General features: G+C 42.1%; 2 protein-coding genes and 1 long non-coding RNA gene across 5 annotated transcripts in view; all 3 read right to left on the minus strand.

Annotated features, from left to right (window-relative positions):
* The window catches only part of LOC117453052 (uncharacterized), an 11,115-nt gene extending 6,756 nt beyond the window's left edge, over positions 1-4,359 (minus strand). Inside the window, exon 1 of the long non-coding RNA XR_004552819.2 lies at positions 4,133-4,359. This is a non-coding gene — a long non-coding RNA (uncharacterized lncRNA). The remainder of the gene's footprint in view (positions 1-4,132) is intronic.
* A 72-nt stretch (positions 4,360-4,431) lies between these two features.
* On the minus strand, positions 4,432-8,343 carry LOC117452880 (uncharacterized). The gene is made up of 9 exons (XM_034091683.1): positions 8,299-8,343; positions 6,997-7,092; positions 6,841-6,912; positions 6,520-6,762; positions 6,026-6,055; positions 5,853-5,942; positions 5,423-5,519; positions 5,291-5,323; positions 4,432-5,199 (listed from the first exon to the last, which is right to left on the minus strand). Exons 2-9 carry the CDS (start codon positions 7,034-7,036, stop codon positions 5,136-5,138), a joined length of 669 nt encoding a protein of 222 aa, XP_033947574.1. The 5' UTR covers positions 7,037-7,092; positions 8,299-8,343; the 3' UTR covers positions 4,432-5,135.
* A 2,900-nt stretch (positions 8,344-11,243) lies between these two features.
* LOC117452616 (uncharacterized) overlaps positions 11,244-22,792 on the minus strand; it is a 17,925-nt gene continuing 6,376 nt past the window's right edge. For 2 of the 3 annotated variants that reach the window (XM_071204275.1, XM_034091326.2), the window contains 5 exons: positions 12,527-12,795; positions 12,214-12,391; positions 12,033-12,109; positions 11,839-11,914; positions 11,244-11,744 (listed from right to left, as the gene is read on the minus strand). In XM_071204275.1, the coding sequence (XP_071060376.1) occupies positions 11,566-11,744; positions 11,839-11,914; positions 12,033-12,109; positions 12,214-12,391; positions 12,527-12,795 (779 nt within the window). In that variant the 3' untranslated portion in view covers positions 11,244-11,565. Of the gene's footprint in view, positions 11,745-11,838; positions 11,915-12,032; positions 12,110-12,213; positions 12,417-12,526; positions 12,796-22,792 lie in introns of those variants that run through there. The other variant, XM_071204276.1, reaches the window with a different exon arrangement.

Here is a 22,792-nt window from a genome sequence, read left to right on the forward strand (position 1 = left end):
AGTGGAGCAACACAGTTTATGTATTGCAAATTATAAACAACAAAGAGTTGTCTAAATCTGCCACAAAGCGCTGATATGTCCTGGTTTCCAGTCCTTCAAGATGGGACACACTCAATCATGAAACTCATGATACTGTTTCACATACTGCGCCTCTGAACATGAACTAGAGATTACTTCAAGGTGTTGAAGTTCTGATTGCCGTTCAGTTTAGGTTCTTTACACTGCTGTGCAAAATAATGGGTGGGTGGCGGGGGGGGGGGGGGGGGGGGGGGGGGGAGAAACTAGATGTTACATTGATCACAGCCCTGTAATAAAAGAAAGTTAATTATGAAGTCCTGATTGTGAACTGGTGGCAATGTGCTTTTTGCTGACATGAGTTCACCCTGGGCTATGAAAGAGAACAATAAAACAGATAACGGAGAGAGAAAGCAGCCCACGCTGTGCTTAGGTAGAGGTGCAACACACAAACAGAGGTGTGGAGGCTAAACCTCTTCCGGTCAATGGAGTATGGTTGTGACTCTCTATTTTAGGAGGCTTGTAACACTGACTCAATTAATGTAGTAATATATTCTGTTAGTCTTTTGTAAACAAATGTTTCTGTGAGAAATGAATCACTTTCTCGAAAAATGTCCAATCTGGTAAATAAAGTGGAAAGAGACAGCATTTTAATTTTCCCCATCCCAGCGTTTCCAAATTGTCGGCGCCACGGTCTCAAATACAGCTTGATTGATTTCCCTTTTCCTTAAAGTTACCAACTCTCAGGAACAGTGACTGCAAATAACTTGCACTGAGACTCTTTGGTAACAGGGGATAGCTACCGATCGCTCTGACTGTTCTGGTTACGCATTGACAGACAAACTTACTTTGTGCCTTGAATTGAGCTCTCATTTGTCCGGGGGACCATACCCTGGCAGACAGGATGGCACAGAGAAAGTGAGGCTAATACAAAACCAATGTAAATACCAGTGGTGACACTCTACTTGAGCCATTGCGTTGTGCAATCAATTACATTCATAATGATTGATGTCTTAAAGCAAACAACTTCTCTATTGCCGCTTTAATGCTTTCCTAATGTGGATCTTGGTCAACAGTCTGAGATGTGAATACGATATGAGCTTATCATCAGAATCAATGTACACGTCTGCCATAAAGTAACAAGACTTTGCAGACAGTACAGGAACACATGTATTGCTGTAATTATGACACAAACAGTGTTTTTACTCAAAATGTTTAGTTACTTTTTATTATAATGTTAGTCCACTTCAGGAATTAATACAAAGATGTTTCTAAGAAGGATGCCGTTTTTTTCCTTTAACTTCTTCAAACTGTATGGAAATTATCTCAAATCTCATTATATAAGTAAATGCACAATTAATTCTCTAAAGTGACCCGATTAAAAGGTTGCTACAACAATGCAGAGAAAAGCACCACAAAAAAAGAGAGGCATGGTGCTGAATGACCCGATATGAAGCGCTCTACAAAGAAAACAAACACTCTTGTCCTGCTTTCATCAGATTGCAACTAGGACGTAGCGCATTAGCACTCCTTTGACCCAGAATATAACACTGTGTGTGTGGTGTGTGTGGTGTGTGTGTGTGTGTGTGTGTGTGTGTGTGTGTGTGTGTGTGTGTGTGTGTGTGTGTGTGTGTGTGTGTGTGTGTGTGTGTGTGTGTGTGTGTGTGTGTGTGTGGTGTGTGTGTGTGTGTGTGTGTGTGTGTGTGTGTGTGTGTGTGTGTGTGTGTGTGTGTGTGTGGTGTGTGTGTGTTGTGTGTGTGTGTGTGTGTGTGTGTTGTGTGGTGTCAGTAACGAGAAATAGAGAGGCTGAGAACTACTGTTCAAGGCACTGACTGAGTGACTAAGTGTCTAATGAGTCTCATGTGCCTGATGTTTTGGTCCGATACTTGGATCCCATGGCTCTTAGATCCAAAATCACAAGACTTAACTTTACAGCTGTTAATTATACCGTATTAACCCCTAGACAGGAAGCTCATCCAGCAGGGAAAAGATAAACTAATATTGGCTTTCAAATGTGGCCCTCCTGCTTTGAATCAGTGCTATTGATTAATAACATTACATTTAGCGGGCGCTTTTGTCCAAAGCAACTTAGGTTAAGTGCAATCAACCATGAGGATACATATTCCGAACTGCAAAAATCCTGCATAAGTTTAAAATAAACTAAACAATTGTAACAGGTGGGTTTAAGTCTGCAGAGGAAGATGCTATTAGTGCTTAATGTTACGGACAGTGTTACAATTTCATCATTAATGTTAAAGAGAATCTGATCCCTCAAGTAAAAGCCCAAGAAGAGCTGAGATTCACAGAATAAACATGATTTGGGTTCATTCAGTTTTGGCTCTACCGTGCTGTGTCACTTCTGCTGCTATACTCAGATGGAAATGATTACATAATGTACAGATGCTGCTCGCTCTGACAAGCGACATATCAGGGCCAGGGCAGCAGGCAGCCCAGGAGCGCCGGTGTGAGTCCCAAGGAGAGAGCAGCGGATTTGCATGAGCTGTTTTCCCTTTCAAACCCCAACCTGGCATGAGCTTCACCATATTCCTTTGCCTCCCAGTCAAATGAGGAAGAACCAGGAGGTTCATTAAGGAGACCACACACTCATAATCTTGTGTAACTTTGTCTGAAAGCTTGGCTCAGATTTGCATGATTATTCATTTTCTACAATCATCATGATGTCACATTTTGATCCAAATTACATATTGGTTGATGGCTAATATTCCTAGGAACTTGTCAAAGTTATGTAACATATCGTTCTTTATACGCCACTCTGCGATACAAAGACACATGACTACAATGTGAAAAGGGTCAAAGGGCAAAATCTGACCCATTACAAAGAAGACTGCAATAAGAAAGTAACCCACATCATAAAGGTGAGAAAACGTTTCATTCTTCATTATGACAAAGCAAAACTCTCCATCAGACAGTGTTGTCTATACAAATCTGTATTTCAGTACAAGCTCAACAGTTGAATGATGCCCAGAAAGACCAGCTTGTTTTACTGGACCCTGCATTTATTACGTTTTCTAAAACAGCTGTCTTGCTCACATCATGGTTCTCCAGGATTAAACAAGATAACCAGATATCACTTTTCCTTTTTTTCAACTGCCGAAAGCTATTTCACAGTTTCACCCTGGCTGCCAACTACCAGAGGGAGAAATGTTGCACTTCAGTGTAAAGAGCAGTGATAATGTGATAGGTACTAAAGCTCAGAGCAGTAAATGAAAAGCTGCTCCAGTGCAATCTAATGATGTACACAGATAATATATCAGAAATACAGAAAATCTGTCAACTGGCCTTACTGCACATATTATGCCTGAGAGATGTAGCAGCTGTATTTATGCACACGTGTAGTAGTTTCTCAGTAACTTGCCTCTCAAAAGGTTCAACTGAGGCATGAGGGGATCTTAACATTAACTTTGTTCAACACTCACACACCCGGAGGTCAGTTTGTCCAGGTTTCCATTTTTCTGTGGTGAAGATGTCAAATGCGTCTTTCTTCCTCTGCCCCCTAATTTGTTACACAACCTTCACAATGCTTGCCTCATTTCCCACCAAACAGAACAGACTTCCAGTTTCTTAGTAAAAGTGCAAGATAGAGTTGCAGACACATTAAAACTGACTTCCTACTGTTTTAAGAAACGGCAGCAAAAGTAAATGTTGATACAGCAAACACTAGTGACTGTCGAGGAGCTAACCAGCTACACTGGGCTAACCCCAGCAATAACAGCAAGAACATTTCATTTATTCCGAGTTTCAGAATGAAAGTCATATGAGCAACCCCCCTCATCAACGACCGCATTTAATTCCATGCTTTCAATTAAATATTGTCGTGAAATCTTGGTAAAATTACAAAATATAACTCCCTGACCTCTACCCAATAACACAAAACATCTAGTAGGGGAAAATAAGTTGTTGGGCGAAATACACCATTTAAAATGAATACAATGTTTCTTCAAGAAAATGATATCGCACCAGAAAGTGTTAACGCGCACCTGCAGTTTTTCACCTGTCGCAACACCTGCAGACATTCATAAACACCGAACGTAATAAGAATATGCTCCGTTGTTAAAATTGTATTTCGGTCATGATATGAAACTCACAGAAACCTTACCAGCCAATCGTGATCCTCTGCGTATGCCTGTAGGAATAATATGTCCCTCACAGGGTGCTGCAGTCCTCACAGAAAGACCTTTCCTCAAGCAGTCGATCCCCGGCAGATAAATAACTGCGGATAAGAGAAATCTCCGCTGTTAGGAGTGTTTTCACAGCAGCTGACTGTGCACAACTGAAGTCAGTCCTCCACTGAGCAGCAAGAAGCCCTGCGTGTCTTTATCCCTGCCTCTGTACATGCACGGTGCCATTCAGTGCACCACTGGATGAAAAGCGACTCGAGGCTGCCCTCTGCAGGACCAAGGCACGTTTATTTATATCGAACCTTTCAACACAAGATCAAGATTCCAGATTGTATTGCCTATGCACAGTAGCAACAGTGTAGATATGGCATTGAAGAACTTGAGTCCCAGGCTAGTCCAACAATTCAATATAAATACGGTATATAACAAATACAACCAAGGCAATTTTTTTAGCAAAATATTTCATACACAAATGTCGCTTTGTCAAAATGCCCCCAGTATTTATTGATTTTGTTGATTACATGACATTATACAAAACATTTAATAAATTGTGCAAAAGTAAAAAAGCCCAAACATTTTACACCTTTCTAAACTATTTAGTCCCTTGTGTTTTGTTCTTTTCTGTTTTATATTCATAATGCCCTCAGTTTCTCAATTAATGTAAAATGTATGTTATATTGTATGCGCCTTTTCCTGATTGTATTTGAATAATAGTTAAATAAATAAATAAAAAACACAGGGCAATTCAAAGTGCTTAGGTGAGAGAGAAACTGCCTTTCAAATTTTGCATTTTATAGGGGACGGCAGAGAGCCAGCTTGCAACCGTTGAGCCATTTCACTACATATTTTCCTCAGCCCTGACGTACAGTACATGGACAATTTGGTGAGTTGATCAACCTGAGAGTTAACTCTGACAAATAATAATAATCTGCACAAAAACAATAGGTTTTGTTGTACTTCGTAAGACGCCACTGCAGTAGTTTAAGTGCCAAGGTGATGTTGAGGTAGAGAGCTGACATCCTCCAATGGGTCACCACGAGTATCCCTGAAGGGGTCAAAAGTCAGAATGAGTATATTTAATCTACATTTGAACACACTGTGTTGTATGCTGACTTTTTATTATAATGTTCACTAACCTAATTTGCAGGGGGAATTCTTCCCTAGGGTCCCTGAGATAAAAACATATAAAACATGAGGCAACAGGCATCATAAAAGCTTTGCATTTGAATATGGGGATTTTGTGAATAACACAAATATATTTCAGTTACCTTGTTAGTTGATTCCTCTCTGTGTTTCTTCTTCGTACTAAATATGCAATCAGAAATAAAACTCCTAGTAGTAGTAGTAGTAGTAGTACTGGAACAACTGTGGAATCAAAAGATGGATCTTCAGGGATATTGTATCAATAAACAATGAATGCAACACATCTTAACACTTTGATCTCACCTGATTCTCAGCTTTTCGAAGAGAAATATTTAAGCCGTGAGCAAAAGAACAAAGACAGAAAAAAGGAGAGCTGAAGCAAGTAAGATTAGTTGGATTATTTGTTCTTAATTACAAATCATGGCGTACATGGAAAATGTGAAAAGTGAACAATATTTTAATGACTGGCTGCTGTTAGAAGTTTCTTGTGCAGAAGCAGAAATAACAAGTTGTTAACAAATACATTATTCAGATTAACTAGTGTTCAGAATTTACCAACTCTAATGTATCCACGTTTTGCAGGATCGTGTCGCGAAGCCTCTGTGGAGACTGGTGAGGGTGTAGTAGCTACACCATCACTCTTTCCTAGTAGAGGAAAAACTCCAGTCAATGGTCAATAAATAATGGGAGTAACAGGGTATAAAGAGAATCTGAAGGAAATAACTTACCATTGAAAAAATTGCAAATGTCGCTGTGGTCTAGTTGAGAAAACAGAAAAATATTACCAAGTGTTATTAGATCAGGACTTCAGAAAATGTATTGTGTGCAAAGATGTTCATTCAAACATTGTACAATTTGATTTTAACGGAAACATTTCAATGAGAATACATATAAATAAAGAATCTTGTTTGGCCATTTTGCACTGATTTTTGTTTTAAAGAGTGCAATGATCAAAGGTCAGTAAAAAGAAGAGAGGAGAAAGATTCAAAAGCTAAAATGTAAGTGGGGGAATCAAGGGCTGTCAAACAACTGCCTCCTCAGCCGAAGTGATGAGTCCTTAAATGCATCAACGAAAGGACAGCAGCATATAATCCCATTTACTGATTGGTCAAATTTAATTAATAAATAAATAAAAGTCGGCAGCATTGACTTTTGCATGACTAACTTATTTCAAGATAATCATAATATAAGCCTATGGGCTTTAGAGAGTAGGTGTAAATACCTTGGCAATTTTCAGTCTTAATATCTCTGCTTATCACTTCAAAATCACATCGACGGCTTGTATTGGTGAAAACGAATGCCCGACCGTCATGCTGGCAGACAGTTTGGGGTGGTGGAGGTCCTGAGGGCCTACAATCTGCAATGTGGTCAAATGACACCGGCTCGTCGTCACAAAAAATGGTAGTCACGTTTTTGGCACATCCTGGGTCCATGCAGAAAAACAGTTTTGCCAAACTGTTTCCACCTGTAACATCATAAAGTAGGAATTATTTAACATACACTTTCCTTTTATCATATAAGAAGGTGCACAATAGAAGAATACCTTGACTTGCTGTGGCTGGAAAGCACTGCATGAGTCCAGCTGCCAAAAACAGCATAAAGATGACCTGCAGCTCTGTCAAGAATTAAATACGAAATAACTGTCACAAAAGGTTGAAGTTGGACACAGTTTAAAGTTGGTACATTGTCAGAGACCTACCTTTCATGTTGGAGATCAGTGCTGAGAAGACTTTCTGCATAATACAATTTAAACCTGGTCCAGTGTTGATCACCAATTGAATGTTCAGTTTACTTCCTGTTGGAGATATACAGTAGTTTCCCATCAGAGACATGATTCATACAGCATTCCTAACTATTATCTTCCCTGACACCCTCCTGTCTATGAAATTAGTTCTGACTGCATAGACAGGAGGGTGTGTATACAAATGGAGATTCTGTTGTTTTTTGGCCGAAGAACACGTATTTTTTCTTTTTTTTCACCCAATAGCATTTCTGTACTCTAGAGTTACTGAACTACAGAACTAATTTCTTCCATTTTCTGATTGACCTTCATTAGATAAACTATCCACATCACATCGCCTCACCTCTCAGCTCATTAAATTGTATCTTTCACGCCTCACTCCAACACATTTTCTTTTGGTATTTTCTCAAATTACCTTGAAGATCATTACAGCTTCCCCAATCCCTGCTACTTATGTTTTCTCCTTACTCCAGCAGTGATTCACTTGCACTTGAACGCAACATTGCAGTCTCTCTTAATACACCCCTGTAACAGTGGCATGTGTGGAAGTAACTCTTGTTTCTTCCACAAAGGCTTGTGAAATGACTTCTTTGAGACATTTAAAAACATAAGGGAAGAATTGCATTTCTATCAGAAGGGAAAGAGTTAGTTATTAATGATAGCCTACTGTAGTAAATTAATATCGATGTATCTGAATGTATAAAAATGTTTCACTTCTGCTCTTATATTTCCAGTCTAGTCGGCATGTGCGCGCCTAGCAAGAATGAATGCAATGTACGCTACATCTGAATGGACATGTATAACCTGTATTATTATTATTATAACTTGAAGGTTAAACATTGAAGTCACAGTCAGGTTATGAGATGTGTTACGATGTAATATATCCACAATGATCTTTGAATAAACTTTACTGTACAGCTACACTCATCAAGCCCAAAACTCGAACGCATGATCCCTGTTGCTGCGCCGTACTTAGGTATTCGTAAATACGGAAACAAAAACAACGACAATGTTATTACGTTCGTTAAATAAAGGCAACGACACCTTTCTCCATCACCTCACTAACCTCAGCCTGTCAGCCATGATATTAAAAAAAACACGTTATGCGGGAGGCGACGTGACACCTCATCCCCGTTTCACAAACACACACTCAAATACACAAATACACACACCAAATACGCATAGGCCCCCCACCATTAAGGAAACCCGAACAAAGTTTTCAAACATCAGCACCATACAAGCCCACAGTCGTGGTGTTACCGTCTCCTACTCCTACCGTGTCCGAGCTCGAGATGGTGACAGGGGCGGTCTGAGACGAGATGGGTCTGGCTGCAGACCGCAGCAAGGAGGCGTTTCCTATAGGGGCGTTTCCTAACTTTTTTTATCCAATAGCAATTTAAGGGATTCCAGCTGCTTTTATAAATCCGCAGAAGAAGTCATTGTTCTAGTGATGGGAATTCCGGCTCTTCTTGGTGAGCCGGATCATTTGGCTCACCAAGAAGAGCCGGCTCTTTTGGCTCCCAAAGGGCTCTTCAGTTTACCACATATTATACCTTTTAATTAAATCAAATGTAGCCCTGTTTTGACTAATGATTTATATGTGTACACATATATCACTTAAATTATTCAAGACATCCTTTGTACTAAAGTATTCAAAAGTAAAAATTACATGTTTAATATAAATTATTTGCTGTGGCCAATTGTTTTCATTGCATTTACAGACCCGTGTAACTCTCTGATACCACCCAATGAATGCATTGACTTGCTTGTAGAACCACGCTATACAAAACAAATGGCAACACCTATAAAAAGGGGCTACTGTATCAACCTATATAAAGTATATAAATATAGTTTTTCTCCCTGCAGGAGAGGGGAGCGTGCTTTGAGATCAACTGCTAGGCTGCAGCGGGGAGAAGAGGGGGACAAAAAGAGATCTCCGTCCTCCGTGTTTTATTCTTATAGAAGTAAGAAGAGAAGTAATGGGGCAGAAACCCTCCTTTTTACGCAGCGGTCCAGACATAGACATCATAGCTACGGCGACACATATTCAGTTGCCAGTTACTTTTGGCATTAGGGCAGGGATATCTAGATACTTTCCAAGGTTTGACATAATGAATTGTGCTACTTTTAAAGCAAGCAACGATGTTTTCAAATCTGTAATCAAAAAGCTCCTCAAAAACACTATAGAAGCAGTTCCTGCCGTTGTTACGTTAGTTCAAACAGTAACAACGGACTACTTTTCTTAGCGGATGCATGTCAATTTAAATCAATACAACTATTTTTTAAATCAATAAAATATTTTTCTAAATCCATAAAAGCATTTCAATTATTATTGGGAGTCATGTCGTTACTTTGTTGAGAATGTGGCCATGTGTAATAAGCGGGATAATGTCCACATTGCACATTGCATAATGTGCCTTCATGCCGATCTAGATCCCTCCGCAAAAACAAAACAAAAAACGGCTCGTTCGCGGGCGAGAGCCGGCTCCCGTCGTTCACTATAGGAAACGCCCCTATAGGAAACGCCCCTATAGGAAACGCCTCCTTGCTGCGGTCTGCAGCCAGACTCTATTGTCTGAGACTGCGGTCTATGGTTAGTAGTACCTCCCCGTTAATTCGCGCGAATAAACGCGCGAATAATGGCTTTCGATAGCGATCAACTCAGCCGTCTCTCGCATTTGCTTGGTCAAATGAGCGCTTCATTTTTGAGTGCGCGATTCTTTACGGTAATCGCCGAGAAGCGGTGCTGACGGTAGTACAAGAGCTGATGTTATATTTGATCAATCAATCAATGATATTTGATGAGGGATAAAATGATTTTTAGCCATAAGTTCTTAATAAAATTGGTACTGTTGGACTCGGTACTTGTTAGACTACTACCACAAGTACAATCAAGTACTTTTATCGTGTACTATTTGAGTAAAACCCTATCAAACTCCCTTCCAGAGTACAATAATGCATGTTTTCTGCCATCTTTGATGAGAGATAAAATGATTTTTTGCCATAAGTTCTCAGTGAAAGTGCTACTGCTGGACAGAGTACTACTTGGACTACTTTTCTAATAAAGGACTGGCTTATCTATAGCCAGTTGAGTAGCACTTGAAATATTTGGCTCTATGAAACCTGATGTACTTATATGATTCGGTTTTCTTCAAGGTTGTATCTTCCTGGTCGAATGCACTTATTGTAAGTCGCTTTGGATAAAGCGTCAGCTAAATGCAATGTAATGTCCAGTGCACTATAGAGCACGCACAAAAGCGCGAGCACACACACACACACACACACACACACACACACACACACACACACACACACACACACACACACACTACAAAGATGTAAAATATTATTTTACCAACAATGTGGAATTTACAGTCATTGTTATAAGTAAATGAAATCAATCAAATGTAGGTCAATTATGCTTTTTACTTGAATATGCTTTAAGAAAACAGCCTCCATCACAGTCACAGCTCTCAATAGGGTTTCATTTGTTTAGTTGGCAGCTCATTCCTTAAAACAGGAGCCTCGGATTGCTTAATAAGAGGAAATATGAAGGGTCTATTTCAAGTTTGTTATACAAATAAGTTATTGGGCTATTTTCTTATCAACTTAGATTTGTTAGAAATTGTTTTAAACTTTAATTGACTGAATTTATTTGAAAAATTGGCTTATTAACACATGAATACTACGGAGTAATATATGTTTATATATATATTACATTTAAGAAGTACAATATATGACAAGCACAAGTTTCATTTCTGGGCCATATTTCATTATACTTTTTGAATTTGATGAGGGCCAATTATAAATGGCTCACGGCCGCATTTTACCCCCGGGCCGTAGCTTGGACACCCCTGTTGTAGTAAGGAGTGTAGTCAAAATACTGCATTAAAAATGTTACTCAAGTCAAAGTAAAAAAGTATAAGCATCTAAATATACTTAAAGTACCAAAAGTAAAAGTACTCGTATATGCAAACTGGCCCATTTCAGAATAATATATTATGTTTTGATTATAATTATTGTGTTTTTCAAAGCTGGTAAAGGTGCAGGTTGTTTTAATGACTTTGTATGCTGCAGGGTAGCTTGTGAGTTTACTCCAGGTGTGACTCAAGTCTTTCTAAGTGTTGATTATATTTCACATTGCATCATCATTTAATGTGCAGCTGCTGAATCTATGAAACATAAATAATCATGACACATTTTATAGAAACAGGAAAGCCTTTATTGTCATAACTCCAAATGGAAGTTAAAACTACAGTGTTTTACCTTTTTTGTCCCACTTTACAACTTGTCTCGGTCATCTACAAAAAAAGGTTCACTTAACCCATAAAGAAAACTTTAAACACATCAAAGGTAAATGTTTTAGTGATCTTTTGACCGAGTAATTCTTGCAGGCGTAACCAGTATCCAGCCTTAAAGGGTATTGTGAGCGGGTGCTATAGGGCTTACTGAGACGCAGGATCAGAGTCATCATTCCTTCCCGTGGCGGATTTGCAGTTTCCTGAGCCCCAAAACCTTATGCAGGATTCAGAAAGCCTCTGTCTTGACTTGGGTGACAAAGCTTTCAATGACCTCCTCCTTGACAGGCCGTTCGTCCTGAGCACACAGGTCCTCTGCGATGGTGACCTTCAAAATCTCCTCTTTGAATGGTGCCGGGTCCACACAGTTTTCATCAAAGATGAGGGCCATCAAGTCATCAAGGCAACCTGTACCAACGTTAAAAAAGGAGATGTTTCGTTTACACATTGAATTTCTGTATTAAGGGTCAACGGTGATTGATAATGCAAACCAGAGTCACACCATGCTCCTGCAACAACGCCAGACCCCTTTCCAGATCTTCTTTTTCCATCTGACAGCTTCCACCAACCTCATCGCTCTGTCAGAAAACATATACGAAATATACATAAATAAAGACCTTTTATTGAAATGCATGACATGTGCAAACCGTGTGAAACTAAACTTAAAAAAAGGTTTATATTTAATTTTCCACTCACCTTAAACAACGGGATGTCAACAACATTGTTGGTCTTGAGGTCCATCGTGGTGTGGCTGCCTGACCTTTCAGAGTGGCCTGTGAAAATAATTGTACAATCTTTACATTACTCTGTATGATGAATACTATTTCTGATTGAAGTGTGGGGCATTTGACCTTTCCAATGTTTAGAATATAATTACCAGGAGAGTCTGACCTCAAGTCACCCCCAGGTATTATCTTGTCCTCTTCACTGAGCCGCCGAAGCATCATTTCCTGTGATGTCTTAAAGTTTGACACGATAGCTGGCTCGATGAACATTTTGGCATGCCTTAGGAAGGTGTCATACTCGAAAAGCTGTAGGTTTATTGCTTTCAAGACCTAAAGGGGGTTTAAATAAAGGTTTCTGCAAAAGCAGTTCATGGATTTTCATAGAAACAAGTCTTTAGATAATTCAACAACATTATTTGACATATTCAACTATTTAAAAAAAACGTATACCTGTTGTTTATTTACCTTTTCAAGTTTGAAGAAAGACTCTCCATTGATGTACACTGAAGTGGAAAGCTGTAGGTTCCCAGCTGGAGTACTCCGTACAATAGGCTGGCTATTCCACAGTGGAAAACTGACAATGAGGGCACAGCTGCTCCACTGATAGAAATGTACCCATCCTTCGGTTTGAACATCACACACTCGCTGGCACACAGGACACATTTCGAAAAGCTCCATGATGCAGGTCTCATACACTATGTATCTTGATGTTATAGGGAATGTGTTCTTTACCACTGTAAAAAAAAAAAGAGAGATGTTATGCCCCATCACACAGCTTGGGCCCTATAGAGCAATGCACCTTACTTTGATTGATGGGTGTGTGTGTGTGTGTGTGTGTGTGTGTGTGTGTGTGTGTGTGTGTGTGTGTGTTGGTGTGTGTGTGGTGTGTGTGTGTGTGTGTGTGTGTGGTGTGTGTGTGTGTGTGTGTGTGTGTGCGTGTGTTCAGAGGCAAATGGATTTATGTTTTACAAGCACAGTAATGAACAAAGATTGCTGCCAACAACATGCAACGATGAAGGTGATGATGATAGTGATGATGATGACAGATTTGATGATAGACAACAGCTGTCACTGATGATGACTGTGATGGCCCTGATGCTTCCTTGTGTGTGTGTGGCGTGGTGTGTGTGTGTGTGTGTGTGTGTGTGTGTGTGTACCTGATTTATTTTCTTCATCCTCAGATTGGATTCCAGAGCAAAGAGGTGTGTTGCTAATCTTTGAAAGAATGTCAGGTGTGTGTGTGTGTGTTGTGTGTGTGTGTGTGTGTGTGTTGTGTGTGTTGTGTGTGTGTGTGTGTGTGTGTGTGTGTGTGTATGTGTGTGTGTGAGAGACAGAGAGAGCGTTGATTACACCCTCCTCTCCAACACCAAGAGCCGACATTTCTCAAGTGTGTGTAATTATACTGAGCACACAGCCTCCTAAGCATCCTGTCATTCTGAATCAGAAAGAACACACACGCACATGTACACATGCACACAAAAAAGTATTGTGCTCTGAGTGTGCTTTCAAGTGTGTGCAAATGCCTGTCCTGTGTGAGAGTTTGGCTCCAGAGAGTGCGTACATGTCTGCACAGAGCCTGCTCCTCACTCTCCTCTTGCACAATGACATGGTTTGGGTTTCAGACTATAAACACACACACACACACACCCATATATACACACACACACACACACCCATATAAACACACACACACACACACACACACACACACACACACACACACACACACACACACACACACACACACCACACACACACACACTCTTAGTCAGTCAGTCAGGTGTTAAATAGAGGCTATCCCGATTACCATTTTAGTTTATAGCTCATTATAGTCTAAATGAGTATCTAGGCCCGAGGCCAAAGCTGCCAAACTGTCCGGTTGTCTGAGAATTCAAGTCATGAAAAGAGAAGGGAGGTGTCTCGTCAACCCGCCCGTCAAACCGTGATAGCGGATGATGTTCTAAACCCTGGATTAGGTTCAATGACAACGCTGTTTTGGACATGTGACAACTAAAGCACCACTTAAGGTTTTGATTAGATCCTTGACATTGTTTTCACACTACTTTCAGGACCGATCCAGAATGTTGGTTCGTCTCAATATCTGTTGCAAATTGTTCAGAAATAAAGAGCATGATAGCTGCCGAGTGCTGAACTTGGTACATTACAATGGCCTGCGGGAGCAATGTCAGCGAATGATCCCTGAGCAGCAAAGTGAACCCTTCAGCAGACTGTGGAGGACCTCAAGGTGAATGAGAACAGACAGGTAAGGATAACAACACACTCTTCAGAGGAGAACTTGGCTGTGTGTACACTAGCCTTTGTGTGAACACGTCTCTTGTTGCTTTTAAACGTTTGTCTGCGGCTGCAGGTTCTGCAAAAGGATATATTCAAATATATCCGAGTTGTTGCTTTAGTGATGTTTTATACAGAGTTGCAGGTTGTTAGTTTCTGTATATGCGTGACGCTTGTTGCACCTGGCGTGCTGTCTCTATTTCTAGTGAGGCTGCACTTTATAAGCTGGTTAAATATTTAAAATTGACAATCAGTCTCAGCCTATCCAAAGGTTTATAAGTTTGACCGAAATGGAATATGGTTTGTTTGGAAATAAGGGCTTTGAGGAGTGATGTGTAGACTGTTAATGCACTTTATGTTGTAGACTAAATGCGTCTATATTTGTGTTTAAGGAATATATACAATACAATCATTTCTTTACATTTAATGCAACAGTATTGTTACTTATAATACTCTAGTACTATCTCCAACCATGCTCTATTCTGAATTACCATTTAAAAATGTAATATCAACTTTACAGAGATGCTTGATCTGATGCAAGAGGGCTAAAGCTGTGTGGCTGGACCGTGTTTGTTGTTCTCTCCCATGTGTGACGTGACGTGTAATGTGTAAACATATTCATGATGGAAACCCCAGCGGCTCCTTGAGTTTCCTCACCTCACATCGTCCCTCTTACTGTGAATTAAACAGAGCGATAGCGAGGAGAGGGTGGAGGAGACAGATAGAGAGTTGGCGGAAGAGAGAGAGAGAGAGAGAGAGAGATGTGGTAAATTACATTGTCAATTCAAATCCTGCCACTAATGCATCTCATTGAGTTTGTGTCGCTGTCATCCCGATGCTCAGTTATCTGTGTCAGTGCAGCCAGCAGAGGAGCGCTGCCATGTTAACAGCTCTGCGGAAGTTTAGCTAGCCAGCAGCCAGGACGAGAGGGGAGACAGCCGAGATGAAGTAGACGTGCTAGACATGAAAAATGCATCTTTCTTAGACAAGTGTGTGTGTGTGTGTGTGTGTGTGTGTGTGTGTGTGGTGTGTGTGTGGTGGTGTGTGTGTGTGTGTGTGTGTGTGTGTGTGTGTGTGGTGTGTGTGTGTGTGTGTGTGTGGTGTGTGTGTGTGTGTGTGTGTGTGTGTGTGCAGAGCTGTATCAGTTTAATTACAGCCAGCCTCTATTCCGACTCGGCCTCTTCCCTACGCAAATTAAAACATCCCTGTAACTTCTCTCACACACATAGTTGACATGCACACACACATGCACACTAGCCCTGTTCTAGTTGTCATCCCCTGTTAGCTCACTAACCCCCCCCCCCTCTCACATTGCCCGCTCCCGCTCTCGTCCTCAAAACTATTTGAAAATCAATTATCTCAACAAACCAGCTGTAAGGAGTGGGTGCCAGCCACTTACTCTTGAAGTGAATAACTTATTTGAAATTCATTATTGTGTCGAGCACTGCGACAGGGCCCTCTGCACCCCCCCCCCCCCTCTCACTCAGTGTGTCTGTCTTCTTTGCAGAAACTACTGTGCTGGACTGATCATTTTTTCTTCCTCCTCCCCTCCTCCTGTCATGCAATTTTAACCAGCTGAGTGCCACGGACATGAACACACACACACACACACACACACACACACACACACACACCACACACACACACACACACACACACACCACACACACACACACACACACACACACACACACACACACACACACACACACACACACACTCACACACTCACACTCACACACTCACACACAGCTCCCTTGATTGGTTCATCTCATTTATTTATCACATGCAAATCACGGGACGCCCGGAGATGTTTCCTCTCCGCCTGCCTCCACAGACATGAATATGGATGTCAGGAGTAAAGCAAGGTTGGAAAGGGAGGAGGGGTGAATATAAATATATATTCCAGATTTGTATTACATGTAGGCCTATTCACAAACATGTTTTACCTTAATGTTATTTATAAGGATAAAACACTTTATGTACAATATGGCGACGACGACTGCTTTTGTGTGATTTTGGTCTGGGCTGTTTGTCTTTCTTTGGCTCACCGCTCTAATGTAAAATAATTCTCAATACAGCATGCTTGCACATTTGTGGCAACAAACTTGACAATGTAGGGATACACATGTACCATTGGTACCTGCAAAAACATGCCCTGCCCAACACAGTACACATTACTTATAACAATACTATTTACCACATCTTATTCACATTATAAGTTCTTAGAAAACTCAAATGTGCTTTCCAAAAGCCTCTGACAGAGAGGAACTTTGTGCACAGTTGAAGTGAGCCGTTTCAAGGTCGTTAAAATGTGAACATTCAGTGGATTTGAACACGCGTTAGACAAGTTTCTAACAATCAAATGATACTTTTAAACTGATGAGAAGTGAAAACACACAGAGGCTGGTGGTATGTCAAGGACATTAGTACCGTGGCAGGCTGAGACGCACCAGTATGGGAGCAGAGTGAAATTGAGTTGATGCAGTGTCACTGCTTTTAACCTTTCTTTCTATTCTCATTCCTCTTGCTCCCCTTTTCTCTCCGTGTCCTTCTCTCGCCCATGACTCTCCTTCTCACAACATATATCTCTCTTGATAAAGAGAGAGGGTAAACGCGTGTGACAGGGCTGTCATGTATGTTCCAGCAAAGGGCAGCGAGGGCCGGTGCGGAGACAGGAGGTGTCATATCCTTACATCTCTCTCTGTTTCTGCCACCAGCTGGACTCTCCTCCTCTCTCCCTTTCTGTCACACTCCATCTCTCTCGCATTCAGTTCCGTCCTCTGTGTCTCTGCTCCTTCTTGTGTTTCCACTGTCACACTTCTCAGCGCTCTCCCTCCACAGATCCGACCTGATCCTCTGTCTCTCTCTGAGACTTCATCCACACTCAGTCAGCTGATATTCACATCACTGTTTACGTGTGAATACACAATGTGTTTTAGGTTGTTTTGTGAGAAAGAATTTAGCAAAATCCATGACCTCTTGTCATTTGTAAACCTGAGTGACACATTTTAAGAAGTGAAACACAGCCAAGTGACTCAATATCACATTATCATGTTGGATTGTTTGGACCAAATTTCATATGTTGTTGTTAACATGTGCTTTACATTAAACTTAAACATAGTTATTTGACCGTAGAAATAGTTTGACTTGCTAAAAAAAACTAGACAACAATACAGGTTAATGACAACAGCAGCAAATAGGCGCATTCGCACTGCAGTACTTTTCCCACAAAGGTTCATGCGAACTTAGTTCATGAGAACTCTTTAGTTCGCATGAACTAAGTACAGATCGCGTTCACACCGGAAAAAGTCCCTGTGGGTGGATTAGGCAAATGAAGCCGCTGACGTCACTTCTTCTTCTTCTGCTGTGGGTTTACTGGCAGGCCGCAAACCACTTCACGGCGTATACTGCCGCCCCAAGGTCCCCGGCCGGAAGTCCCCGGAGTTGGGGACTGAAGCCTTCCGAGTAAATCGCCAGAACGCTCCCATGTTTTATTTTGTGTTGCCATAAGTCTCTCTGCGTTTCTGCGCTGGGCTAATGCTAATGCTAATAATGCTAATGCGAGGATAATAAAATGGCGGCTTCACAAAACTTTTTGGGAGTTTTACGGGGCGTGGTTTGCAATCCGCCCAGCCAATCAGAAATATAGCTCTTTTCTCACAAAAGAGCCGTTCGGAAGTCCCTGCTCTCTCGCAGGGACTTTCGAGGGGGTAAAAAGGTTCGCATGAACTAATTTTAGTACCGGCTCTTTTTGGTGTGAACGCGATCATGAACTAAGTTCGCATGAACCTTTGTGGGGAAAGTACCGCAATGTGAATGCGCCTAATTGTGTCATTACTATCACACAGCATTCAAATAATTAATTGTCACAACTGTCTAAAATCTCCTATTTCTCTGTCAACACGAAAAAGCAAAGCTTATATTTTGAAATAAAGTTATCTCAGTGTGGAGAGTGGGCCGAAACAGAGAAAAGGATGAGTTTGTGCAGTTTAGTGTTAGTGAAATACAACAATTACAATGTCGTTTTAGACAGATGTTTATACAAATGCATCCTTTAAATCAGATGTGCAAGAAAGCTGAGAAACATGGTTGAAACACATTGTCAGCCTGACGAAGAATTTGAATCTACATGTGCACTGCCGAGCAACACTTTGGCTGTGAATGGAGGGCCCTCAATGAGATTGTATGACCTAGACCTCCCATTGTCACTTCCTCATCCTATTGTTCATTTCTTCTTCTGTCACTTTTCAGAACACGCTCTCTGTCAGCAACAGCAACTGGCCTCTGTGCATGTGTATCCATGTGCACATGCATGCGCAGACTCACAGGTATGTATATGCATGCGAGCGATTGTGCTGCACACATGAATTAACACACCTTCTGCACGTGTGTGTGTGACTCCAGCCTCCGGCCTCCGGGCAACGCTGCGCCATGAAACAAGCCAGCTGAGCCATCAGGGGGAAATGGGGTCAGATTGGCCTGAATCTTCCAATCATCCCGGAAACCTGCCTGCCACCTCATAAAACTGCCCTTCGTCCCAACCACGGCACATTTCAACATTTGATGACATATGTGATAACTTGTGTGTGCATGTCCTGTACAAGTATCTGAAGTGTCAGCTTGTGCATGTTCAGCTCTGCGTGTGAACGTGTGATGCGTGCGATCGCTTCGCCCGTAGTCACACTACCTCTCTTGCTCTTAAGCTCTGCAGTTAAATGTGGTTTGTTTGCATCGGTAGTGAATGAGGGAAAGCCGCGATCAATGCCAAAACCATTACGGGACACGCTTTGAGTGGAGCAGCCCCATTTTAGCAATTTGGCAGTGGCCGAGGCCCGCATATGGAATTATTTGATCAATAGCCTTGAAGCTTGATAGAGGAGTAAATTATATGATCAATGTTGTGTACAATGTCGCTCCTTGCTCACTGCGTCGGGAGCTTCTGTTTGTGTGTGTGACTCCTTTTGTGTGTGCGAATCAATGTGTGTGCAGACATACCCGTGCATGTGTACGTGTGGATATGTAATTCCTAAATGATTTGTGTGCATACATTGTTGCCGGCCATTTACTTTCCTACTTCTCGGAATAAAGGGTTCGTTTCCTCAGGCTCTTTGTATATTTTCCGCTCGCTGTCTGGACATAATACGCTCTTTTTGAGAGTAGAAGCAGATAGGGATATCAAATGGCAGAGATGAAAATAGAATGAATGGGGAGTAGGGGAGACTAGCTCAATTATTGATGTGTATCATAGTGCCTATGAACACACAACACACTGAGCCATCTCCTTGGCTATTCACCTCATAACACGCTCTTATCACTCCACCAACAAGCACACCTCTCATACGGCAACATGTATAATACATTCGTGTACAATACGTGTCCAGACACACATTCATATTCACTCACAAAGATACCTATGAGTGTAGACCACACATACAAAAGACCACTGCAGTTACGTCTTTTCAAAGGGACTCATGAGCTGAAGTGGCTCAAGCAAAGGAGATGACTTCTAAACAGAGACATACACACACCTCGATTCTGAGTCCTTCTCTGTGGGTGAGATCACTACCTCTCTGTCACTCTGAAACACTGTGAGTGTCTAAGTGTGACTGTGAGTGGCGTACATCAGGGCGAAGCGATACCTCTCCTCATCGTAGGTTCATGGTCGTGTACGTGTCATGAGATTCACAGAGAGACAGTCTGATCGCCCGGCAGAGAGGCCTCGCGTTGAGCCTGATTTGCTTTTGTTTTTTTTCTCGTCTCCCTCCCCCTTTTTGTCCTGTCACATGGTAAAAGTTGAACCATCGGGGGGATGATAAGCAAACGACACAAGGAGGAGGTTGGGGCAGGGATAGAGAGGGGTGGGTGGATGGAGGGAGGCAGGGACACATGATGGAGGTGGGGGAGAGAGAGAACGACACAAAGGAGAGGCTGTCACACTCACTTAGATGCTGAAATATTAAAGTGAGCAGTCAGGTTGTAATTTTCCTGAGAAAGCCGAGGGAAGAGGGGGATAAGTGAAGCGAGAGAAGGAGGGAGGCGGGGAGACGAGTGATAGAGACACGGGGAGAGGGAAGGTATCACCGCTGATCTCTCTTTCCTCTCTTCTTGGAAGAGACACGGTACACTTTTAATACCACTACTTTAATTAGCTTGGCTTTAGACGGGCTGTCTCTCTCTGCTGCTCTGCTCCGCAAGATGTGAATAATTCAGCAGGAATGGTGTACCGCTGCCTGGCAAAGACAGAGGGCCCACCAATCTGCAATGTATCTGGAGAAGAAACATAGAGAGAGAAGGAGAGAAGGAGAGAAGGAGAGAAAGAGAAACAGCAGGCTATGCTTTTCTCGAACCTTGTGACTTTTTTGTCCAAATCTAGTTGATCAAACTAACAGATACTTTTCAGGTGCTTGTGGATGCAGTGTTCTGCTGTGGGTTGAGTTCAAATGAAAGGATAAACACATCTAAAGTATCCTGATCTGACTGTGTGCCTTCACCTCAGCTAAAACTTCAGATGAGCTTCTTAACACAACTGCAAATCAATAGTAAATACAATACCATAACATATTATATTTCTACACTTGAATAGGCCCACATTTTCCAGGCCTTCTCAAAATAACTGTTTTTAATCATGTTTTTGAATCTGAATAGAAGACTCCGGGCAATTCCCAGGAAAAAGTACACAGTGTTAGTGTTGGGTGTTTATACGTAAATGTTCACGTGTATGTATGTGCATGTTTTTCTGTTGCAGGATTACTACATGGTGTTTATTTGTGTGTGTGTGTGTGTGTGTGTGTGTGTGTGTGTGTGGGTGTGTGTGTGTGTGTGTGTGTGTGTGGTGTGTGTGTGTGGGTGTGTGGGTGTGTGTGTGGGTGTGTGTGTGGTGTGTGTGTGTGTGTGTGTGTGTGGTGTGTGTGTGTGTGTGTGTGTGTGTGTGTCAGACACTAGCTCACCAATTTGGGTCGTTGAGGATGATATGTCAGGACACTGCAGGTTGGTGGTTTTGGTGGTGTGCTGGGTTGGGCAAAAGACGAGTGAGAGGAGAACAGTGATGTACTTTTTCTCACATCATCATATTGATATTGTATGTTCTGTGTGTGTGCGTGTGTATGTTCTGTGTGTGTGTGTGTGTGTGTGTGTGTGTGTGTGTGTGTGTGTGTGTGTGTGTGTGTGTGTGGTGTGTGTGTGTGTGTGTGTGTGTGTGGTGTGTGTGTGTGTGTGTGGTGTGTGTGTGTGTGTGTGTGTGTGTGTGTGTGTGTGTGTGTGTGTGATCCTTTGTTATGACGGCCTGTCAACCTGCACCCCAACTCCCAAAACCACTCGTGTCCCAGGCTCCCCAGCCCAGCAGCATCACTGTCTGGACGAGTACACTCGGTGACTGGGGGGGGGGCCGCGGTGTGCTTAGTGGCCCAGACAAGGTGAGGGTTTCTGGGGCAGGCTGAGGTGGGCTGTCCCCTGTGTCAGCCCTGGAGCCTTCACTGTCAGTGTGGGGGAGAGGAGGTAGGACTGGAGACACACACCACACACACACACACACACACACACACACACACACACACACACACACACACCCACACACACACACACACACACACACACACACACACACACACACACACACACACCACACACACTGCTATGCCTCCAGTCATCTTTCAGCTTTTGAAGAAGTTTTAATGAGTTGGGAATAAATAGAATACCCCTCTCTCCTCCTCTCTGTCCATCGTTGTCTCTGACTCGTCTCCATTCCAATCATAGCTCGCTTCAGCACTCGCTGAGTCACGTCTGAAATAAAATCGTTACGAAAGCCTGAGTCAGCCAGGACAGCGAGCCGAGCGCAGATTAGTCATCCTGGTGAGGTGCTTTTGTCCAGGGACGATGACAGATCTATGAAATGAAGAGGAGAGTGATGCACCGAGGGGTGTCTGCCTGTCTCAACTAGGAATTACAGATACTCCTGAGTGTGTGTGACCGTGGTTATGTGAGTGAGTGTGTGTTCGTGTCCAGCTCTATACAAAGGCATGACTCCACAGCTCAATCTCTAAATCAAAGGCAACATGTGTGTGCTTTGTTGTCTCCTGCTTTACGGTGTACACATCTGCAACAACATAAAAATGGTGAGACACGGAGCAGTGAGTCGGTCATTGAGAGTGAAGTAAAGAGTTCAGATTGTCCTCATGTCCTGATTTCATGATGTCCTTCCCGCTGGATACAAGCAGGGCAACAACTTGTCTCACCGTTGTGAAGGCTGTTTTGGAGCTTCCCAATCAAACATGATCCGCTGACACTAATCTTGTTTGCGACTAGATCGGTCACCGTAATCCTTTCCACAACAAATAGGCTTCGACAGCACACAGTGAAATCCACCCCCGACCAGGTTGAAATGGGCTCTCACAGTATCATCCATTGAAGATCTGTCAACAAGAGACGCTTCCCGTATCA

The sequence above is a fragment of the Pseudochaenichthys georgianus genome, chromosome 9, assembly GCF_902827115.2.
Source record: "Pseudochaenichthys georgianus chromosome 9, fPseGeo1.2, whole genome shotgun sequence".
Taxonomy (NCBI): domain Eukaryota; kingdom Metazoa; phylum Chordata; class Actinopteri; order Perciformes; family Channichthyidae; genus Pseudochaenichthys; species Pseudochaenichthys georgianus.

What these genes read in the sequence shown, in the direction of transcription:
- LOC117452880 (XM_034091683.1), bottom strand. Translation starts at nt 7,036, where the DNA reads ATGCAGAAAGTCTTCTCAGCACTGATCTCCAACATGAAAG. An exon ending in CATTTGCAATTTTTTCAATG is followed by an intron (nt 5,943 to 6,025) that starts GTAAGTTATTTC and finishes TTCCTCTACTAG; the next exon opens with GAAAGAGTGATGGTGTAGCT. An exon ending in GAGAGGAATCAACTAACAAG is followed by an intron (nt 5,324 to 5,422) that starts GTAACTGAAATA and finishes TTTTTATCTCAG; the next exon opens with GGACCCTAGGGAAGAATTCC.